The sequence below is a fragment of the Motacilla alba genome, chromosome 9, assembly GCF_015832195.1.
Source record: "Motacilla alba alba isolate MOTALB_02 chromosome 9, Motacilla_alba_V1.0_pri, whole genome shotgun sequence".
NCBI lineage: Eukaryota > Metazoa > Chordata > Aves > Passeriformes > Motacillidae > Motacilla > Motacilla alba.
In genome coordinates this window covers 23,965,956-23,987,960 of record NC_052024.1, presented here as the reverse complement: position 1 = coordinate 23,987,960, position 22,005 = coordinate 23,965,956, and the positions used below count along the sequence as shown (strand labels likewise).

Below are 22,005 nucleotides of genomic sequence, written 5' to 3'. Positions count from 1 at the left end.
AGGACCAAGCCCCAAAACTGCAGGTGATAAAAAAGGACTGAAGGCACAACCAAGGAATGTGCACGCTCTAAAAATGTGGAACCGAGGAGGAGCCGCGCTAAGCACTTCTTGGAACGTGTGAACTGGTCTGGGGAAAAGCTGGCCGTGCATAAGGGTCTATGAATACGCAGCAGGCTGATGTAATAGAAATGGTGAATAAAGGGTGTTTGCAGAATCGCGGGGGCGCTCCGGGCTGGAGCCGAGCACCCGCTTTTTAACCCTTTGCTTTACTTCTGTCCCCTACTGCATTTTTACTGGACTTTTAGAATTTACCCAGCAAGCCGAACCCCGTTTCTCACACTCTCCACCTCCATTTTTTTAATATTTATTTCACCTTCCCCTTCCCCCGGGCCTCCCCTCACAGGCCTGGGCCCGGCGCTGCCATGGCAACGGGGGGTCACGTGTCGGGCGGGGGTCACGTGTCTGACGGAGGGTCACGTGCGGGGCGGGTCACGTGCGGGGCGCTCACGTGAGGCGGGCGCGATGGCGGAGGAGGAGCGGGCGCTGCTGGATGGCGCCGATGGCGCCGATGGCGGCGGCGGCTCCCCGGGCCCTCCCCGTGCCCTGCCCGCCGCCTGCGACCCCCGCCGCCTCCCGCACCGCCTGCTCGTCCTGGCCCTCATGTGCTTCCTGGGATTCGGTGCGGGACGGGCCCGGGGGGCTGCGGGTGTGGGGGGGTGGGGTTGGGGTGTGGGGGCCGGGACGGAGCCCTGAGGCGTCTCCTTCTCCCCGCAGGCAGCTACTTCTGCTACGACAACCCGGCCGCTCTGCAAACGCAGGTCCAGCGGGTGAGTGGCTGCCAGGGCGCTCTGAAAAGCACCTTTTGTGTGGGCATGGGCTAACGGGGCGGCGGGGAAGGGCTTTCCGCTGGCTGAGGGGAGGTGGGATCTGGGCAGGAAGTGTTCTCTGGGAGGGTGGGCAGGCCTGGCACGGGGTGCCCAGAGCAGCTGTGGCTGCCCCTGGCAGTGCCCAGAGCAGCTATGGCTGTCCCTGGATCCCTGGCAGTGCCCAGAGCAGCTGTGGCTGTCCCGGATCCCTGGCAGTGCCCAAAGCAGATTTGGCTGTCCCGAATCCCTGGCAGTGCCCAGAGCAGATTTGGCTGTCCCTGGATCCCTGGCAGTGCCCAGAGCAGCTGTGGCTGTCCCTGGCAGTGCCCAGAGCAGCTGTGGTGCCCCTGGATCCCTGGCAGTGCCCAAGGCCATTTGGAGCACCCCAGGATAGTGGGAGGTGTCCCTGGGCTGGGAACAGAAGGAGTCCTTTCCCCAGCCCACGCAGGGATGCTGTGCATTACAGAAGATGCTGTGTCTGCGTGGCTCCTCCTGCACGCTCGCTCCGTGTCCCTGCAGCTAGCTCAGCAATAATAATGGTTCTTTCCATGCCCCCTGTGCTGTGCAGGACATGAAGGTGAACACAGCCCAGTTCATGGCCCTCTATGCCTGGTACTCGTGGCCCAACGTGGTGCTGTGCTTCTTTGGAGGCTTCCTGATCGACAGGGTGTTTGGCATCCGGTGAGTGCAGCCTTGGTGTCCCTGCTGTGCAGGCAGTCCTGACTAAAGCCACAGGTGAGCTTTGGGCTTTAGAATAGAAACCTTTTTCAAGGTTGTAACAAACCTCTCAATATTTTTTCCCCGCTCAGTTTAGGATTTTTTAACAATATAGGTGAGCTTCCTTTCCTGTATAACTTGAATAAATCTGTTCCAAGAGCAGCACCTCGTGCTGCCTGTTCTCTGTGAGCTGCACAGTTTATGACAGGGAGCTCTCAACTGCCCACCCACCTCCCCTTGTTCCCTGCTGCAGGTCTAAACCAGGGTTTTGTGGGGGGAAGGAGGAGGATTCTGGCTGTGCACGAAGTGATTTTGTTTTCTTTGCAGGCTGGGCACTGTGATCTTCAGCGTCTTCGTGTGTGCGGGCCAGGTGAGGGCAGGGGGAGCACAGGAGGGGCCTGCAGCTGGTGTTCCACCTGGGACAGCTGCCAGCTGGGGAGGGACAGCCCGGGGCTCCCCTGGGAAAGGGAGCCTTGGAATGGGCCTGGAACTGTGGGAAGGAGCCACGTTTCACCTTGGAATGTGGCTGGAACTGTGGGAAGGATCCACATTTCACCTTGGAACGTGGCTGGAATTGTGGGAAGGAGCCACGTTTCACCTTGGAATGTGGCTGGAATTGTGGGAAGGAGCCACGTTTCACCTTGGAACGTGGCTGGAATTGTGGGAAGGAGCCACGTTTCACCTTGGAACGTGGCTGGAATTGTGGGAAGAATCCATGTTTCACCTTGGAACGTGGCTGGGATTGTGGGAAGGATCCACGTTGTTTATGTGTGAGTTTTTGTGAGGTGCAGTTGTTTGAGGGTGACACAGTCCCACGAGGGCTGGGCTGGAGATGATGAGCAGCAGAGGGAGCAAAATCCAAGAAGAGCAGGAAGTGGGTTAGGGAAGGGCCAATCGTTTTTGTTCCTGTTCCCCACAGTTCTGCTTTGTTCCATTCCTGGTGTGCACACTCACAGTTCTCCTTTGCTCTGTGCAGGTGGTTTTTGCTCTGGGAGCTCTGTTCAATGCCTTCTGGCTGATGGAAGTGGGCAGATTCGTATTTGGGTGAGTCTGGAAGGGCAGATTTGTGCTCTTGGAGGTAAGGCCATCTAGAAAACTACAAAAACCAACCCTGGGAAGCTCTCCTGGAAAAGTGCTGCCACTTGGGGCCAAAACTGCTGCATTCTGAGGCCTCTGAGGGATGCAGGATCTCCAGTTCTTTTCCTTGGGTAACTTCGTTAGAAAACCAAAACCTGGACTTTGCAGGGTTGCTGAATCAAAACCTCTGGGACCACTGGTTGTTCTTCAGTCACTGCCCTTCCATTTTGGAATCTTCTGCTGCCTTGTGTACATGGATGTGTGTGGCTGTGCTCCAGGGGTCCCAGGATGAGGGGGGAGATGAGACTCTGGACTCCATGTTCCAGAAGGCTGATTTATTTATATTATTTATATATTATCATTTATTATTATATAAATAATATATAATATACATTATATAATAATATATATATTTATAGATTATATATTTATTATTATATATTTTTATTTATTTATATTACGATATACATTATATTAAAATGCTTTACTAAAATTATAGTAAAAAATAGAGAGAAAGGATTCATCAGAAGGCTGGACAGGAATAGAGAGGAACGATAACAGAATCTTGTGAGTGTCACAGCCTGGACACAGGTGGCTGTCATTGCTCCCAAGCAGAATCAGTTTCACATGCTGGGTAAGCAATTCTCCAGATCCCATTCCAAAGCAGCGGAACGGGAAGAAGCTGAAGCTTCCCAGCTTCTCAGGAGAAAAGATCCTGGCAAAAGGATTTTTCATCAAACAGATGTGCACTGAATCTGCCCGTGCAGAGGCTCCTCTGCCTCCTGCTGCTCCCGGGCCCCTGTGCTGTGCCTCTGCATGGGCTGCTGCCTTTGCCTCCGCAGGATCGGCGGCGAGTCCCTGGCCGTGGCCCAGAACACCTACGCCGTCAGCTGGTTCAAGGGCAAGGAGCTCAACCTGGTCTTTGGATTGCAGCTCAGCATGGCCAGGATTGTGAGTGCCCCAGGGCTCGGCTGGGGGTGGGCAGGGGCTGTGCTCCTCGTTTTGGGCTCCTTTTGGGGCTTTTTCACCACTGCGGGTGCTTCCCTGCTGGAGCTGGAGCTGCTCCCAGCTGGGGCTGGGGATGTTCAGGGGTGGCAGCCATGGATCCTTCTCTGGGGGCAGAGGGAGGGGAAAGGGGCTTTTTCCTGGTGCCTGTCAGCAGGGAATCCTGTTGGATCAAATGCATTCGGTTCAGCTCAGTGTCTGGGCTCGTGCACGTGGGTTTGTGCACGTCTCATCAGTGAAAGCTCTCCCGGGCTGGTATGAATTGTGTAAATCCCAGTTTGTGATGCTGTGCCCTTGACTGATTTACCAACCCAGCAGGGAATCCCTGGGATCCTTCTCCCTGCTGTCCCCTGGGAGCATTTCAATAAAAACCACTCCTGGTGAATCCCTGGAGCTGGGAAATGCTGGGCTCTTGACGTGGCTCTGTTGTGCCTAGGGGAGCACGGTGAACATGAACATTATGGGATGGATCTACTCCAGAGTGCAGGATCTCCTGGGCTATGCTGGTCCCAGCACCCTCGGCCTGGCTCTGCTCATAGGTCAGTGATGTTCTGGGCTGGTGTCACCTGTGTGTGTTACTGATTTGTTAACCACTGAAAAGCATTTATTAACCGCTGAAAAGCATTTATTAACTGCTGAAAAGCATTTATTAATCACTGAAACGCATTTATTAACTGCTGAAAAGCATTTATTAATCACTGAAAAGCATTTATTGACCACTTAAAAGCAGCACAACTCTGTTTGAGCTCAGGAGGAGCAATTCCAACACCTTTTGTATCATATTCTCATTTTCTCTTGGGTTACTGCAGCTGCTGAAATGCTGTGGCATTTTTGGGGTTGCCAAATTCAAATTCGTGTCTCGTGCAGATGAAATATTTCACATCCTCTGAGCAAAGGACAGGCTTGAAAGATTTTCTGAGTGTCAAAGCTTGTGTGTGATTATCTGATTGTGAAAGGGAAATTGGAACCATTTTGGGGTGTGTTCCCTTCCCTCAGCCACGGGCATGGGGATTGTGGTGTTGGGAATGAGGCCAGGTGTGTTTCTGTTCCTGCAAGGGGCAGATGAGGAGCTGAGGGATGACTTAAATAAAATAAATGAGGTGGTGATGATTTCAATAAAATAAATCCATGTACCTGTCTGTGCTCCAGGGCAGGTGTGTGCCACGTGTCGGGGTTCTGGTTTACCCCTGAACCTTGGAGTTGTGCAGCTCTTGAGCCCTAAAGCTGGTGGTAAACTTGGTGTACCTGACAGGTCCAACAAAACCTGCTCTGACTGGGCTGGAAACCCAAATTGCTGCTCGAGTTCTCAGCTGACCATGTGGTGTTGCCTTCTTCAGGTGGGGTCACCTGTCTCTTCTCACTGAGCTGTGCTTTAATCCTGGCTTACCTGGACAGGAGAGCAGAGAAGCTGCTCTGCAAAGAGCAGGGCAAGACAGGTGAGTGCTGGGGCTGAGCTGGAGCTGGCCCTTCCAGCCACCCTGCACCAGGCAGGTTTGCCTTTCAGGTGATCCAGTGCCTGCTGCTAAACTTTGTCACACTTGTAATCATAATTTTAGCTATTTTCACAAGGAGTTTTAGTTTTAAGCAGCAGCTCAGCAGGCAGATGCCCTGCCACCTGCTTTATTTATAAAAACAAGCGTTTGCAGCAGTTTGTGCCCCTGGTTCTGTTTTCTGGGAGCTGATTTCCTCCAGCAGGGGTGCAGAGCCATGGAGCTCCTCCCTGTCACTGGGCTGAGTTCTCCACGTGGGACAGAGCCAATTAAAAACAAACCCAGTTTGAGACCCAGTGGAATCCCAGAGTGGTTTGGATGGAGGGGAGCTTTAACCCCAGCCAGGGCTGTGCTTTGGGAGGGATTTGGGGTCACCTGGGTGTTCTCCAGTGGGGATGAGTCCCAGGTGTGCTCCTCCTGACTGCTGCTGTGCTGTGTCCCCCCTCTGCAGGAGAAGTGATCAAGCTGACAGATGTGAAGGATTTCTCCCTGTCCTTGTGGCTCATCTTTGTCATCTGTGTCTGTTACTACGCTGCAGTTTTCCCTTTCATTGGCCTTGGGAAGTAAGTGCCACTCACCTTTCCAGCCATTCCCTTGGAATTTGGCCAAGCTTGTAACCAAAATGCTTCAAAACCTCACATTCTTTGGGAATTACGAACTCAGGGGCATGAGGAATGTTTGATTTCCTGATTAAAACGGGATGCAGGTTTAAAACATGGGGTGGAATTTGGGCTCCTGTAGGATTCCTTCCATATTTACAACCCAGTCCCTCATTATTTGGGTCAAATGTTGGTTATGGACTTTTTATGTGTTCCCCAAAGTGAATAATCCTTAAACAATTTGAATAATCCTTAAATTAAAATCTGTGGAGTCTGACAGCAGACTGCTAAATTAATTATAAACGAGAATGTGGGATATTTATGTCAAAGCTCTATTTAATATTTTTGTAAATCACATTCTCATATTTTTGTCTAACTTAATTTTGATTTCACATCCTTCAAGTCTGCATTTTCCTAAATAGTTTTTTTTTTTCTTTCCCTCAGGGTTTTCTTCATTGAAAAATTCCGATTTTCCCCTCAAGAGGCCAGTGCAATTAACAGGTACCTTGTGGTTGATTTAACAGGGAACACTGCCAGGGTTCAGGGTGTATTTCTGGGCTCTGGGCAGGTGGGAAGAGATTTGGGGTCTCCCCTGAGCTCCATTTAAGTGGAGAAATAATTTCACACCACCCAAGGAGTAACTGGGAAACGTGGATGTGTTTTTTATTAAAAACAGATGTTCACACTGGAAAGAAAACCTCTGAAGGGTTTTATTTTAGTATTTAGTGATTCGTTTCTGAGTGATAAAAGCAGTTTGATGACAGCACTAAAGGAACTCACTTTGGGTAGTTTGAGGATGGATTTGTGATGTGCCAAAGCCCAGAGCAGTAAAACCCCTCAAGAAAAGTCTTGCTGGGCCCTGAGGCTGTCACTGCTGGATGCTGAGCACTTCCATGCCCTCAGACCCTTTGGGAATTCTAAATTATTGGGATTTTTTGGGGCGGTGCCTTTTCCTTCTGGCCTTGGAACTAACAGAGGACTCTGGGGCTGTTCAATCTTGAATTTCCCTGTCCTGCAGCATCGTGTACATCATCTCAGCCCCCATGTCCCCAGTGTTTGGCCTGCTGGTGGATAAAGTTGGCAAGAACATCATCTGGGTGCTGTGTGCTGTGGTCACCACACTGGCCTCACACATCATGCTGGCCTTCACCTTCTGGAACCCCTGGATAGCCATGGTAACTCAGTCCCAAACAGAAAAGAAACAGCAGATACTTATTTCTGGGATTTAGGCATAAACAGAAACAAAATATCCAATATTTGGGTCTGGGATTTAGCCCTAAATAGAAATAAAATATCCAATTTTTGTGTCTGGGATTTAGCCCTAAATAGAAATGAAATATCAAATATTTGGGTTTGGGCTTTAGACCTAAATGAAAATAAAATATCAAATTACTATTTCTGGGATTTAGCCCTAAATAGAAATAAAATATCCAATATTTGGGTCTGGGATTTAGCCCTAAATAGAAATAAAATATACAATATTTAGTTCATAAATATAAAATGAGCAGTGGGATTGGCACTGAATTATTCTGTGTGTTGTGAGGTGCAAACGATTCCTGACTCCATTGCTGAATTCCTGTGCCAGGTGCTCCTTTCCTCCTAAAAATGATTCTTTTAGTTTATTTCTGAAGTGTTTTACTGTTACTCAAACTGCTCACTTTTCTCTAAAGAATTTCTGAAGTTTATTCCTGTTATTCAAACTGCTCATTTTTCCCCTAAAATTTGTTCTTTTAGTTTATTTCTGAAGCTTATTCCTGTTATTCAAACAGCTCACTTTTCCCCTAAAATTTGTTCTTTTAGTTTATTTCTGAAGTTTATTCCTGTTACTCAAACTGCTCACTTTTCCTCTAAAATTTATTCTTTTAGTTTATTTCTGAAGTTTATTCCTGTTATTCAAACAGCTCACTTTTCCCCTAAAATTTGTTCTTTAGTTTATTTCTGCATTACTCTTTGGGTTACCGTTCCTCAGCCAGCCCCTGATGTGCAGGACTGACCCAGTGGCAGTCTGCCTTACTGAGGGCAGATTTGCTGCAGTGTTTGTTGGGAGCTGAGCATTTTGCTGCTCCTCGGTGGGGCAGGGATTGCAGGCTTTGGTTTTCGGGCACTTCTGCAGTGAGCTGCAGCTCTGGGTGCTCATTCCAGCCCCTTAATTTAAATTAACAGTTAATTTGGGGCTCATTCATGTTCCCTGAGCTCCTTCGTGCCCCTGCTGGGAGAAAGGGAGGGCAGTACATTGATTTACTGGAGCTGTCCCTGCGAGGTGCCCTGCTGTGACCCGTGTGCTGCTCCTGTGTCCCCAGTGCCTGCTGGGCGTGGCCTATTCCCTGCTGGCCTGTGCCCTGTGGCCCATGGTGGCCTTCGTGGTCCCCGAGCACCAGCTGGGAACTGCCTATGGCTTGTGAGTGCTCCGTGCCTTCCTGGGAACGCGGGGCTGGGGGCCTCCAGCCTGGGGGGGACAAGCTCTGGGGTCACCTGGGGACAAGGGACAGAGGGACGGGATGCTGGGAGTGGCTCCCAGTGCCAGAGGGCAGGGCTGGGGACAAGGGACAGAGGGACGGGATGCTGGGAGTGGCTCCCAGTGCCAGAGGGCAGGGCTGGGTGGGATTTGGGGATTGGGAATTGCTCCCTGGGAGGAGTTCCAGCGAAGGGAGCCTGCAGGAGAGCTGGAGAGGGACCTTGGACAAGGAGCTGGAGTGCTGGGATGAGGGGGAATGGTTTAAACTCCAGGAGGGATTGAGATGGGAGCTTTGGGAAGGAATTGCTCCCTGGGAGGCTGGGGAGGGGCTGGGATGGGATTCCCAGAGCAGCTGGGGCTGCCCCTGGATTCCTGGCAGTGCCCAAGGCCAGGCTGGACCTTGGGACAGTGGGAGGTGTCCCTGCCCATGGGACTTTTGAGCTTTAAGGTCCTTCCATCCCAAGCCATCCCCTGATCCCTGAGGCTCTGAATCTGAGCAGATCCACCCCACTCCTGGTTCCAGCTCCTCCAGGCTGGGAGCAGGAGTTCCCCATTCTGGGGAGGGGGTTTGGGACAGAGCCTGAGGCTGGGGGAGGCACAGGAACTTCTGCAAACCCAGCCCTGACTTCCCCATGTCCCAGCAAACAGGGGACAGTGCAGCTCTCATGGGCTCAGTGCCACTGGGGAGCTTTTCCTGAGGAAATGAAAATCCCTTTTCCTGAGAAAAGAAATGACTGCTGTTCCTGCTCTGTCCCAGCATGCAGTCCATCCAGAACCTGGGCCTGGCCGTGATTGCCATAGCTGCTGGCATGATCCTGGACACCAGGGGGTACCTGTTCCTGGAGGTCTTCTTCAGTGCCTGTGTTTGCTGTGAGTGTGGAACACGCTGGGGGTGGGCTCAGGGAGCTTCACTGGGCTCTTTGGCTTCACATTTCCTGGAGAACAGAAACCATTCCCCTCCTAGAGGTGTCAGCTGGGGCAGTGTTGGGATGAACTCACAGCCTGGGAAGTGCTTGGGGTTTCCTTGAAGCGTGGAGAGTTTCAGCATTTAAAAAATGGACTGAAAGTAGACAAACAATGCTTTTAAAGTGTAAATTAGAGGTTTAAAACTAACATCCTTTCTGAATTGCCACATGCTGTGAGCACAGGGAGATTTACAAAAGCAGGAAGCTCCTCTGAGATCCTGGCTGTGGGTTAAACCTGTTCATTTATTGCCAGCTGAACCCGTCCCTTTCCTTTGGCAGTGTCCCTGCTCGCCGTGGTCATGCTGTACTTTGTGAATCACCTCACAGGTGAGTCTTGGCAGCTTCTCCTTACCTCAATTTCTGCTTCTGTAAAATCCTTTTTCTGCTTCCTCAGTGAGGGCTCCTGGGGGAGTTTTGATAGCAAAGGCACAGAGCCCAGCTGTGACAGTCTCAGAGTGCCCACTGCTGCTCTTCCAGGTGGTGATCTCAACTGGTCTGCAAGGAAAAGGGCAAAACTGCAAAAAGCAGCTGCTTCTGAGTGAGTACAGAGCCAGCAAATGTCAGGGGCCTTGGGAGGTGTTTGTCCCGAGGGGATCAAGCAGATCATGTCTCCAGTCTGATTTCTGTTGGGTTTATTTTCTGCCCTTCAGTCTGTTTCAGGATTTCATATCCTGCCTCCCGTGAGCCAGTATTTGAGGCAGCATTATCCAGGTGTCCTTGCCTGCCACTCTTCCTCTCTGCTTTCCTTTATTTCAGTGGCCTCACGACTGAAATGGGGTACAAAATGTGGAGCTTTGAGCCCAAGCCACAGCACTGATGGGATCTGGGATGTCCCAGCCCAGTGTGTGTCACCCTTGTGTAGCAGTTCAGTGATTCCAGGGATTCTGTGGGATCTGGGATGTCCCAGCCCAGTGTTTGTCACCCACATGTAACAGTTCCAGCGGTTCTGTGGGATCTGGGATGTCCCATTCCAGGGTTCTATGGGATCTGGGATGTGCCATCTCAGTGTCTGTCACCCTTGTGTAACAGTTCCAGGGGTTCTCTGGGATCTGGGATGTCCCATTCCAGGGATTCTATGGGATCTGGGATGTCACACCTCAGTGTCTGTTACCCTTGTGTAACAATCCAGGGGTTCTGTGGGATCTGGGGTGTCCCATTCCAGGGTTCTGTGGGGTCTGGGGTGTCCCATTCCAGGGTTCTGTGGGATCTGGGGTGTCCCATTCCAGGGTTCTGTGGGATCTGGCTGCCCCAGGCCAGGGTTTGCAGTAATTGTTGTCCCCTGTTTCTTTCAGAAAGGAAAGTTGAGTAGCAAAGCCCCTCGCGGGTGGGAGCTGCAGCACCTCCCCAGCTGCCAGCAGCAGAGTTTAGGTTGCTCTGTAGCCCTCTGGAAGATCCACTCGCCCCCGGGGGTTCCAGCACTGCCCCAGCTCCTGCTGTTCTGTCAATGCCAAAATCGCTTCTCCTGCCGGCCCGGGGCTGGCTGAGCTCTGCCCCCCGAGCTCCTGGAGCTCAGCTCAGCCCCCTGCTCACAGGCTGCAGCTTTCTGAGCAAACAGCATTTCTGTGCTCTCACCCAGAGCTGCCAGAGCTCGCTGCTGCTGCTTCTGGCACTGTCTGAATGCAAAAACCCCTTCTGCAATGGATTCACAGCTCTGGGGCTGTGTCCTGTCCACACAGTTCCACACAATGCAGAAAGAGCCACAGATGCTCAAAGGGACTTTTTTTTTTTTGTAGATTTCTGAACTCTGAGACTGCTGAGCAGTCTTTTATTGCCTTCTCGATTCTCTTTGTATTGGAATGTTTATTTTAGGTTGAAAGTTTGTTTAATAGATAGAAAAGTTGTTACAGAACTCCCTGAGCACGTTGTAATCTGGGAAGAACCAAGAGGTTTCTCTTTCTACTGAAATCTTGGAATGAAATAAAAGGAACCTGCAGAAATCAGCCTCTCTCTTTCTTTACACTGAATTAATGATCCCTGCACATCTCAGGCTCCGTCACCTGATACCCCAGAGCATTTCCTAGCTATTAAAATAACAATATTAACTAATATTCCAATAATTCCCTGCTTGGCAGGGCTTTCCCTCAGGGCAAACACCTTTTTGCCACTTTTCTTTTGCAGAGCAGAAGAGCAGGAGAGGCTCAGAAGGCAGAACGAAGATGATTTGGCAAAATTGCTGCCAAAAGCTGATGCCTTTAGTTTAAGGAATAAATACCTGTCCAAGCTTGGAGCTCAGGTATCACTACCAGGGGTTCACAGACAATTCAAACCCAGAGTAATCAGGGGTTTATTTAAAGAATTTGGCTGGTTTTAACAGCCAGCAGCTCCACCTTGAGTGAAATTCCTGGGATTTATTCTCAGAAAGAAATCTCCCAGTAATTAAAAATGGAATGCAGGAAAGGGATCGAAGGCTGGCCCACCTCAGAAGCTGAGGAATGTCTTAATTTTATTTTTTTGCAGCTCCCAGCTCATTACTCCTCCTGTTTCTCAACCCTGGCCCACAGAAGTGTGCTGAAATAGCAGCCTGGCCCTGTGGAAAAGCAGGAATACTCTGAATTTCCTGGGACACAGAGCCCAGCACCAGCAGATGCTCCGTGCTTTGCTGCCAGCCTAGATCCTAGATTTAAAATATTGCCTCCAGCTCCTCCTCCTGGGCAGTGCAGAGATGCTGACGGGAATTGTGGCCCTGGTGGAAGCTCTGAGCAGCTGCTGCAGCTCCTGTCTCGTTCCGTGAGTAGCTGAGGCAGGGCCGGGCTCTGATCCCTGGGAAATCCCAATCTCTGAACGCTGGGCTGAGCCTGGGTGGAGCTGGGGATTTCCAGCCTCTCCCCTTGGACACCGTCCTTGCTCTGTGAGGAAAAGGTGAGGAAAAGCTCCCGAGGGAGTATTGCAGAGGAATCTCCAATTCCAGAAGGACAAAAAGTGTTCACCTTGGCATTTGTCCCAGGGCAGGAACAGCAATAACCTCCCCGAGCCTGAATAATGTGAAAACTGATTCATTTTTAAGAGTTAGTGACTAAAAACTGTAAAAAGAGTTAAAGCAAGAAGTGAGTTTTGCTTCCAGAGGGAAAAGCCGTGAATTCCATGGTGGAGCTCATCATTTTTCCATCATTTCAGAGGGAATTTCATTTCATTCATCCCTGCTTGCTGAACAGGGAGCTCCCAGAGCTCCTGCAGAGTGCACTTTGCTTTGTCCAATTACTCCTCGAGCTAATTGGATACATTACCCCTGAGGTGAGCAGAGCTTGCTTTCCAGGGCAGGAGCAGGAGGTTTGTGGAGCCCAGGAATGGGGAATGTTCCCGGGCATCCCCATGTGCCACAAAAAGCTCAGGAGCCTTTGCCACGTTTGGATCAGAGAGGGGAGCCTGTTAGAATAAAAATGCTGCATTTGATGTAGAATAGTCTTAGTTTAATATTTTTAATTTAAGCAGAGCTCACAGTCTTAAAGTTGGTTTTAAAAGAAACTTTTAAAAGCGGATATTTCTTCGATGTCCCCGGGAAACTCTCACCTTCCTGAAGGACCTTTTGGGTGGAAGTTCTGGATTCTGAAGGACCCTGTGGGACAGCAGAGCAGCAGCTTGGGAGCTCCCTGCCCCCTGGGCTGGGTTTTGCTGGTCCTTGCTGGCTCCTCAGAACCAGCCCTGAGGGCTTGGCTGGCTGGGTGGTTTCCTTGTAGACTTGTGAATTTTGGGTGTTTTTGAATAAAACCTTCCCCCGGACACTGGCACCTGTGGTTTTTGCCTGTTGAGGGTTCTCCTGTTGCCTTTGGGGGTTGTTGGGGCATTTTTCCCCTGAGAAGGGTGGAGAATCTGGGGGAGGTTTCTCTTTGAGGATCCAAAGGCAAAGCTGCCCCCACTGCTGGGTTGTTGATTTTTGCTAGGGGAGGGAGAGAATGAAACTGAATTTTGTTCTTCTGCCTCTCTTGAACTCCTCCAGGTTCTGGTGGGAGGATCTCCTCCGCGGCTCCCTCCAGGCTGGCATTTCCACCCCTGCAGTTCCTGTTTTGCTTTCACTTGCTGACTTCTCTGCACCCTTCAGGATCCTGTCCCGGCCCTGGGGAGCTTCTGGGGGACGAATTCCCCGTGAGCTGCAGCCCCTGTGGCTGAGCGTGGAGAGGGCTTTTCCCTCCCTGGGAGTCATTGGGAATATCCCAAAGGCAGGGATTTGCTGGGCCGATTGCTCAGCACCTGCTTTGTGCCCGTGCCCGAGGAGGGCAGGGCAGGGGAGCGGGCACAGCTGGGAAGGGACATTTATCCCCGGGAATCCTCCTTTTTCCAGGCACCTCTCACTAGAGGTCAGCACCGCCCCGCTGCTGGCTCGGGCTGTTGGGAAGTTGGGAAATTGGGATCAAACCCTTCGGGGCTGGGGTTTGCTTTGGTGCTGATTGGCACGGGCGCCCTTCCCTGGCAGTGCCCAGGCCGGGCTGGGCAGGGCTTGGGGCTCCCTGGAGCGGTGGAGGGGTCCCTGCCCACGGCTGGGTGGGGTCCGAGGTCCTTCCAGCCCAAACCAATCTGGGATTCCATGGGATAGAGTCCAGTCTTTGGGAAAAGCACCTCAATCCCTCACTTCTCTTGGACTGAATTTATTTCCAAAGTTGGTGAAGTCTTGGTGTTCTCTGCTGGGTTTCTCCAGGGCTGGTTCAGGTTGGGCACCAGCAGGAATTTCCCCATGGAAAGGGAGCTCCGGGCTTGGCAGGGGCTGCCCGGGAGCTTTGGAGTGCCCATCCCTGGAGGTGTCCCAGGAGCTCCTGGAGGTGTCCCCAGTGCTCTGGGCTGGGGACAAGGTGGGGATCAGTCACAGGTTGCACTCAATGCTCCGGGAGGGCTTTTCCAGCCTCAGGGATCCCAGGATTCTGTGGTTATTCCACCCGTTCCTGAGCGGGCCTGGGGAGCTTTTGGAGGATGAGCTTTGATCCAGCTGGGCCTGAGCTTTGGAAGAAAACTTCCTCATTTCTTTGGGGTTTGGGGCTGGAGCCTCTCTGTTCTTCAAGACAGAGGTGGGGCCTCCAGGGAACAGAAGGAAAAACATTCCAGCTCTGTTCCCCTGCCCAAGCTGCTCTTCCTGGGATTTTGATTTTGCAGCTGTGGCTCTGTGAACACGGGGCTGCTCCTCAAAGGATCCCAATCAACGTTAGCCCGTAATTAATGGAGTTGTTAACGAGTTTATAAAGCTCTGTGTGTGTGGGCACAGCTGGGAATGGCAGGAACTGAGCCCTGGTGGAGCTGGAATGGGATGGAATATGAAATAATCATATCTGTTTGATATAAATAGCAAATAAAGGTCAGGGAAGGAGCAGCCTCGTGGCACCTGGGGGGGAATGCTCACTTGGGGCTGGGGCAAACCCAGAGGGACAGCTCAGGTGTCCCCTCAATCCTGATGGAAATTTCCTCCAACTCCAGACTCCAGGACTTTGTTAAAAACCCAACTTTATTCCCAGGCTGTCTGCAGGTGAGCATTGCATGGATTTCTAATACTATTTGATATTTTTAGATGTGGGTTTGGGGGCTTATTTTACAGTGTGGCAGTAGGAACAAATCAGCTTGGATTTGTTGGGCCAGAGGAGGTTTTTGGGGGTCCCTCATTGCCCACCCTGCATTCCAGACCCCCCATGAAGAGGAAATCCTGAGCAAACCTTGACTTCCCCTTCTATCAGGAAAAAGCATTGCTCAGAAGAGCTCCCTAAAGCAAATTTCCCAGGATTTTAGATTAAAGAAATCCCTGCAAGCAGTTTGTAGTGAGACTGGAGGCGCCACCCCAGCTCAGGAGTCAGGAGGGAGGGATACACCCAGGGAGAGCTGGAGGGGAGAGGTGCAGGCTCCATGGAGATCCAGCAGCTCCTCATTTGCCTGGGTGCATTTCCCTGGCGTGGGCTCTGACATGAATTCAGTGCCAGTGATGGACTGGCTGCAATGCCAGGGTGACTCCAGAGCTGACTCCAGGGAAAATCCCTCCCTGGTTCTGCTGGAATTCGGAATTCTGGGCTTCGTTCTGCTGCAGGGGAAGCAAATCCAGCCCTTTCCTTTTGTCCTGGCTCTAATGGGGAAATGAGAGCAGAGGTGGCTGCGGGGGCAGTCCGTGGCCTGGAATTGTTTGGGATATTCAGGGCAGAGGGAGGAGGCTGCAGAGGGAGCACATTCCCTCTCGGAGCGTCCTGGGCTTGGCTTGGAGCAGGGCAGTGCCCCAGGGGCAGGGCTGGGTGGGATGTTGGGCAGGAATCATCCCTGGGAGGGTGGAATTCCCCAAGGGTGCCCCTGGATCCCTGGCAGTGCCCCAGGCCAGGCTGGGCACTGGGGCTGGGAGCTCCTGGGACAGTGGGAGGTGTCCCTGCCGTGGGAGGTGTCCCTGTCGTGGCAGGGTGGCACTGGAGGGGCTTTGAGGTCCCTCCAAACCATTCCGGGATTCTGGCACTTCCACAATGCCACACCCATCCATTTTTGTGCCGTTTCTATTCCCATTGATCCTTTTAAGGGTGTCAGGTGAAGGGCACAATCCACAGACTCGCATTTTTCCCTTCGCACAGAATCATTTCTTCCCTTCTCCTTTCCTCCTGCACTTCCTGCTCTCCGTGTGCCCAGGCTGCTGCTCTCGAGGGTTTCTTCATGAGCTTAACCCAATTACTGCCCCCAGGAGCAGAGCTGATTACCCTGCACATCCTTGTGGCATCCATCACGGGAATATTGCCTAACAGGGTTAGCCAGTGGCCTCCCAGTGACCCGAGGGGATGCAGGAGCTCATCCAGCCAGAGCACGTCCCCTGCCCCAGCACTGCCAGCAGTGTTTCACATTCTCAAAGTGGGGCTTTTCTTGGGGATCAGTCTGTGGTTTTCAGGTAGGAAACCCAGTTTGGCTCCGATGCAGCAGTTCCAGAGCTGCAGCTGTGATCCCTGTCTGAGGTTTTTTGGGAGAGATTCCCAGAGCAGCTCCCTTTGAGGAGCTGCAGAGCATTCCCAGAGCATTCCCAGAGCATTCCCAGAGCTGCAGGGCTCACAGGCAGCAGCTCAGGTGCCTCCATCTGCTTTCCTGCCTGGGAGCAAAGCTGGTTTCTCACCTTCAGTGGGAAATGCTCTTCCCCAGGGGAACCTTGCAGAAGGGATCTGATGCTGCAGAGGGTGCAGATTCCAGCTCTGAGCCAGGCTGATATCCAGAGGAAAATCACAATTCCAGCTCCTCCTTTAGACTGGGGATGAATTAATGGCAGCCTGGCATCGTTAGGTATTAATGGCTCCCTCTGATTTCTTTTTCTGGCAGCCTCCCCTGCTCCATGCATCATTCCCAACCAGCCCATTTCCCTGCTGGGGCTGAAGCTGGAGCCAGCTGCAGCTCTGTGGCACCTCCCTCCCATCCTTCTCAAGGGTGACTGATGGGATGGCACCCCCCAAAACCTCCCGCTGCCATCTGGGCTGCCCAGAGCAGCTCCTGCTCCCCAGCTGCTGCTCCCCAGCCCTTCGGGGCTGCTTTTGTCATCACAAACCTCTCCCCCAGCTCCTTTATTGCTGAGATAAGAAATGGATGCCAGGGAATTGTGCTGTGGGATATTAAAGTCAGTATTTATTTCTGAGAGTCGCTTTGGGGGGGCCTAATTGGAGCAGCTTTTCTGCTCAGGCTGCAGAACGGGGCAATAAAAATCAGAGATTGATGGTTATGAGCAGATTAAATGGGCATCAAAGTTATAAATTACAGCCCTGCCCGAGCTGGGATTGGCCACCAGAGATCCTGCTAAGTGCCAGTGGTGTTTAATGAGCTCGTTTATTTGCAGGCCTCCAACTGCATCAACTTGGGGAGTTTATTGAAAGAGTGTTTAAAACAACAACGGGCGGCAGGAGGCTGGGTGTGCCTGTGCTGCCCGGCTCAGACAGCCCAGGGGGAAGAGCAGGAGCTGAAAGCAGAAATCTGGATTTCCAGGGAAGTCTGAGGGCTTGGGGAGAGTGAGGGATCCATCCTGTGGTTCTGCACTGCTGGATTTTGTTTCCTCCTGGGTTCTGGTCATTTCAGTGCAAACACGAGGCCTCGGCGTGCCCAGTGTCAGAACCTTGGGTGTGGGCTGTGGTCAGATATTCCAGGGGGAAAAGCAGGAGCTGGAAGCAGAGGTTTGGATTTCCAGGGCAGTCTGAGGGCTTGAGGAGCGTGAGGGATCCATCCTGTGGCTCTGCCCTGCTGCAGTTTTGTTTCCTTCTGGTTTTTGGTCATTCCAGTGATGAGCCAGCTGTCAGAAGTGCTGGGCAGGGTTTGTGTTCGCTGGGTCAGATATTCCAGGGGGAAAAGCAGGAGCTGGAAGCAGAGGTTTGGATTTCCAGGGCAGTCTGAAGGCTTGAGGGGCAGGAGGGGCTCTGTCCCTTGGTTCTACGCTGCTGGAATTTTGGTTTCTCCTGGTTTTTGGTTATTTCATGGTAAACACGAGGCCTTAATCTGCCAGGCATCAGCAATCTTGGGTATGGGCTGTGGTCAGATATTCCAGGGGGAAAAGCAGGAGCTGGAAGCAGAGGTTTGGATTTCCAGAGCAGTCTGAGGGCTTGAGGAGCGTGAGGGCTCCGTCCTGTGGCTCTGCCCTGCTGCAGTTTTGCTTTCTCCTGGTTTTTGGGCGTTTCACCAGAAGCCCAGGGACCCCACGTGCAGCTGTGCTGGGGCGTGCCTGGGGTGCCGGGCTGTGCTGGATGCCCTGGTTATCCAAGGAATGAAATGTTTCCATTCCCAGGGTCGTGGAGGGACCTCGGCAGCACCAGCAGAGCTCGGAGGAGCTCGTGGAGCCCTGTGGGGCTGCTGGGATGAAGTTTAAAGGTTGTTTTTTCCCTGCTGGGAGACCTGACCCTGGTGAGTGCAGAGTTCCCCCCGTGCTCATGGAAGCAGAGGCAATGGAGGGCTCTGGAAACGGCAGGAGAAGGGAATATCCTGGCGCTGTTTGCTCAGAGCTGGGGGGGCACGGCCTGAAATTCAGAAGCACAATATTGGCACAGTGGGGATCTGGGGGAAGCAGCGCTGAGGCAATTCTGGTTATCCTGAGCTCCAGACTGAAACCTCGCAGGGCGAGCTGGGATTTGGGCTGCTCTGAGAGGAGCAGATCCCATCTCCTGCCTGGCTGAGGGGGTTCATAACGGGGTTCATCTCGGTGCAGGACGGTGCCATCAGGAGCTCCCCACTGTGTCCCTGTCCCCGGGCCCCCTCTGTCCCAGAATCGTTTGTTTTCCTCCCAAGAGCCCCTTTTCCCTCCTCCAGCCAAAAGCTGCTCTTTTTTTCCCCGTGGCTGCATTTCCCCTGGGAGCTGTGATCAGACCCTTCAGTTCAGGGGGGTTGGGAGGGAGGGTTTGGGGGTGCTGGGGCTCAGAGCAGCCTCTGCCTCCTCCTCCTCCTCCTCCTGCAGCAGCTGGGATGCTCTGCCCTGGGACCAGGGGGCCCTCCCAAGGGGGGAAACGTTATTGAAAGTATTTTAAAAACTGTATTATTGAAAGTGCTATTTTAAAATTATATTATTACAGGGATACCTTTAAGGTCGTGGTACTTAAGGTGATTTTTTTTGAAGTGATATTATTTAAGGTATCTTTTTTTGGAGTGACTTTTGGTTTTGGAGTGACTTTTTTTGGAGAGGTTTCTTTGGAGGGATTTTTTTGAGTGTTATTTTTTTGGAGTGACTTTTTTGAGTGACATTTTCTTGGAGTTACATTTTTTTGAAGTGATATTATTTAAGGGGATATTATTGAAAGTGATATCATTTGAGGTGGTGCTCCTTAAGGTGATATTATTGGAGGTGATATTTTTAAAGTGGTGTTATTTAAAGTTGTATTATTTAAAGTGATTTTATTTAAAGTGATTTTATTTAAAGTTGTATTATTTAAAGTGGTGTTATTTTAAGGGCTGTTATTTAAGGTGATATTATTTAAGGTGAAGTTATTTAGTGATTTTATTTAAGGTGATATTATTTAAGGAGATATTATTTAAGGTGATATTATTTAAGGTGATTTTATTTAAGGTGAAGTTATTTGGTGATTTTATTTAAGGAGATGTTCTTTAAGGTGCTGTTATTTACAGCAGCTCTTGGTGGCCTCCCAGCCCCTCGTGCAGTTTAATGGAACAATGGCAGCTGCAGCTTTTAACAAAAATGTGGGGTTTTCCTAAAGGAATGGGGTGAACTCTTTGACACGGGGCAGAGCTGCGGGATTTTTTTTTCCTGGAAAACCTGAGGAATGTCTGAGGAGGAGCCATTCCCAGCTGGGAAATAGAGGCAGGGGCAGGAATTCTGTCCTTGCCCGGAGCACCTGTGGCTGCCAAACCCCTGGAAATGTCCAGGGTTGGGTGGGGAAGGTGTCCCTGCACAGGGGATGGGATGGGCTCCGAGACCCCAAACCATTCCACGATTCCTCTCTGCTGGAAAACAAAAAGGAATTCGTGTGGCCTGAGGCCTGGCTGGGGGTTGTTCCCCCTGGGGAAGGGAATGCTGCTCCAGCAGCTTCCTGGGAGCTCTGGAAGAGCAGCCCCCACCTCGCATCCGCGGGAGATGAAGCACCGGGATGATCCCAATAAATTCCAATAATTGTGCCTGGCAGCATGTGGTAATTTAAAATGGATTCATCTAACAAGGCCTAAAGAGGAATAAATAATAAACATCTCCAAGCAGGGGGAGCCCTGCTCTCCTCCCTCCTGCCCGGATATTAATTACTGCTCAGAAGCTGCTGCAGAAACCAGCCCGGAGGAGAAGGAAGGGGGAATTCAGCCCGAGGAACGGGGCAGAGCCAGGGGAGCATTCCCAGCCCCCAGCAGGAGTGGGAATGCGCTGCCTCCATCTGGGGGCTCAGCTTGGGCTCTGCCCCTCGTTTCCCGGAGCTGGGGTTCCCCAGTGTCCCCGTGGGCAAGGGATGGGGCACAGCTGGTGTGGGCACCTCCCCACCCATGGAGCTGAGCCCCAGGGTCTCCTCCTGGCACATGGATCCCAAAGGAGACCTTCCTGGGCTGGAAAGGGGGGGAGGGCAGGCTCCAGGGCTGGATGTGAGCTTTTCCTGCGCCCTGATCCCTGCGCTTGGCTCTCACCCAGTCTGTGCCAGCATTCCGTGCTGGTCCAAGGGTTGGATGGGATCTGGGGCAGGGATTCCAGCCTGGGATGGGATTCCCAGAGCTGGGAATGCCCTGGAGCGGGGTTGGATGGGATCTGGGGCTGGGATGGGATTCCCAGAGCTGGGAATGCCCTGGAGCAGGGTTGGATGGGATCTGGGGCAGGGATTCCAGCCTGGGATGGGATTCCCAGAGCTGGGAATGCCCTGGAGCGGGGTTGGATGGGATCTGGGGCAGGGAGGGCAGGCTGGGATGGGATTCCCAGAGCTGGGAATGCCCTGGAGCGGGGTTGGATGGGATCTGGGGCTGGGATGGGATTCCCAGAGCTGGGAATGCCCTGGAGCAGGGTTGGATGGGATCTGGGGCTGGGATGGGATTCCCAGAGCTGGGAATGCCCTAGAGCAGGGTTGGATGGGATCTGGGGCAGGGAGGGCAGGCTGGGATGGGATTCCCAGAGCTGGGAATGCCCCGGTCCCGGCAGTGCCAGGGCCAGGCGGGGGCAGCTGGGACAGGGGGTGTCCCTGCCATGGCCGCGGGAGCTCTGAGGTCCCTTCCAGGTCCCCCCAAGGTCCCTCCCAGTCCAAACCAGTCTGGGATGGGATCCTGGGCTGCACCCTGCGGGTCTCTGCTCTCCTGTGTCACTCTCCTGATTAATCTCAGTAATTAATTACTCGATTAGCCTGGTTCGGTGTTGCAGTAGACAGAGACACGGGCGGGTTTTGTGTAGAATGGGTGGATTTTTAATTCCAGGGTTGATTTTTACGTGGTATTGGAAGGCGCTGGGTGTGGCTTTAGTTAGTGAATTAGTGACACTCGCTGCGTTGCCTGGCAGGGGCCGGTGTGTGTTCATCACCTTTCTCTCTCTCTGGACTGTTCACGTTTTTTCTCTCTTGGGGAGTCAGTGTTTCTCACGGGTGCAATTTCCTTTGCAGGCGCGAGCAGGTTTTTCACAGGAACAGATTGTCATCTAAACTGATTCTTACCCTTATAATTTTATTTTTTAATGGGATCTGAGCAGGTTAACCTAGAACAGCAAGGCTCGAGCTGTGTTTCACAAAGCTCTTGAATTGTATTTTTATTTCTGTGTCACAGCCAGCTGGGTTTGAAGATCTGCTTCTCCCGCTCCTTTCAAACCCCAGTTTGGACAATATCGCTGGTGACAATGTGGAGATTGTCACCAAAACATTTTTTAAACAAAAATATAGCAGCAGCATTAATCACAACTCCAACAGCAGTGTTTGGTCCTTTCAGATTTTAAAGAAGAAGGAAAACCAGAAGGGAAATGCTCTCCCAGGGAGCAGCTGAGCTTTGAGGTTCCAGTGCTCGTTTTGTTTGTAGATGCATCATTAATATTCAGAGGGTCTATTAATATTAATAATATTAATAACATTAATAAAATTAATAATTAAATATATATTTTAAAATTTATAAGTGTAGGTAAGAAATTTAATAGAATTTAAAATACTAATATTGATGAAATCAATGTTATTTGTGATTTGTTTCCAGTCTCCCACTCAGAGTTTCTCTGCCTGGAGTTCCATCCCCGTGTCCGTGAGAAAGAAATGAAAACAAAGTTTCATTGTTGAAATAAAATTTAACCATTTAAATTTAACAATTAAAATTTAATAAAGTTTATTTATAAAAATAAAATCTCTTTTGTTGGAGCACAGGGGCCGTGTGTGCTGTGGTGCTTCTGGGACTCCTGGGAAAAACTATTTCAGGATTCCCGGCTCCTGGATGCTGTGCAGGCTGATTTGGGGCTGGTTTGGAGCTGTTCTGGCAGTTCCTGTTCAATTC

At 51.6% G+C, this 22,005-nt stretch overlaps 1 protein-coding gene across 14 annotated transcripts; it reads left to right on the top strand.

The window, feature by feature from the left end:
- The first annotated feature begins 522 nt into the window (after window positions 1-522).
- Window positions 523-21,855, top strand: MFSD1 (major facilitator superfamily domain containing 1). 14 transcript variants are annotated; one of them, XM_038145489.1, is made up of 17 exons: window positions 523-679; window positions 775-827; window positions 1,435-1,547; window positions 1,911-1,953; window positions 2,560-2,627; window positions 3,503-3,611; window positions 4,102-4,204; window positions 5,003-5,101; window positions 5,607-5,718; window positions 6,199-6,255; window positions 6,773-6,929; window positions 8,055-8,152; window positions 8,967-9,079; window positions 9,454-9,501; window positions 9,652-9,712; window positions 11,293-11,407; window positions 11,632-11,835. In XM_038145489.1, exons 1-17 carry the CDS (start codon window positions 523-525, stop codon window positions 11,689-11,691), a joined length of 1,566 nt encoding a protein of 521 aa, XP_038001417.1. In that variant the 3' UTR covers window positions 11,692-11,835. The 14 variants fall into 14 exon arrangements, 10 of the variants coding, with proteins under 10 accessions (XP_038001417.1, XP_038001420.1, XP_038001419.1 ...); XM_038145492.1 differs by lacking the exons at window positions 11,293-11,407; window positions 11,632-11,835 and adding exons at window positions 9,825-9,885; window positions 10,467-11,111; XM_038145491.1 differs by lacking the exons at window positions 11,293-11,407; window positions 11,632-11,835 and adding an exon at window positions 21,715-21,847.
- The last annotated feature ends 150 nt before the right edge of the window (window positions 21,856-22,005 follow it).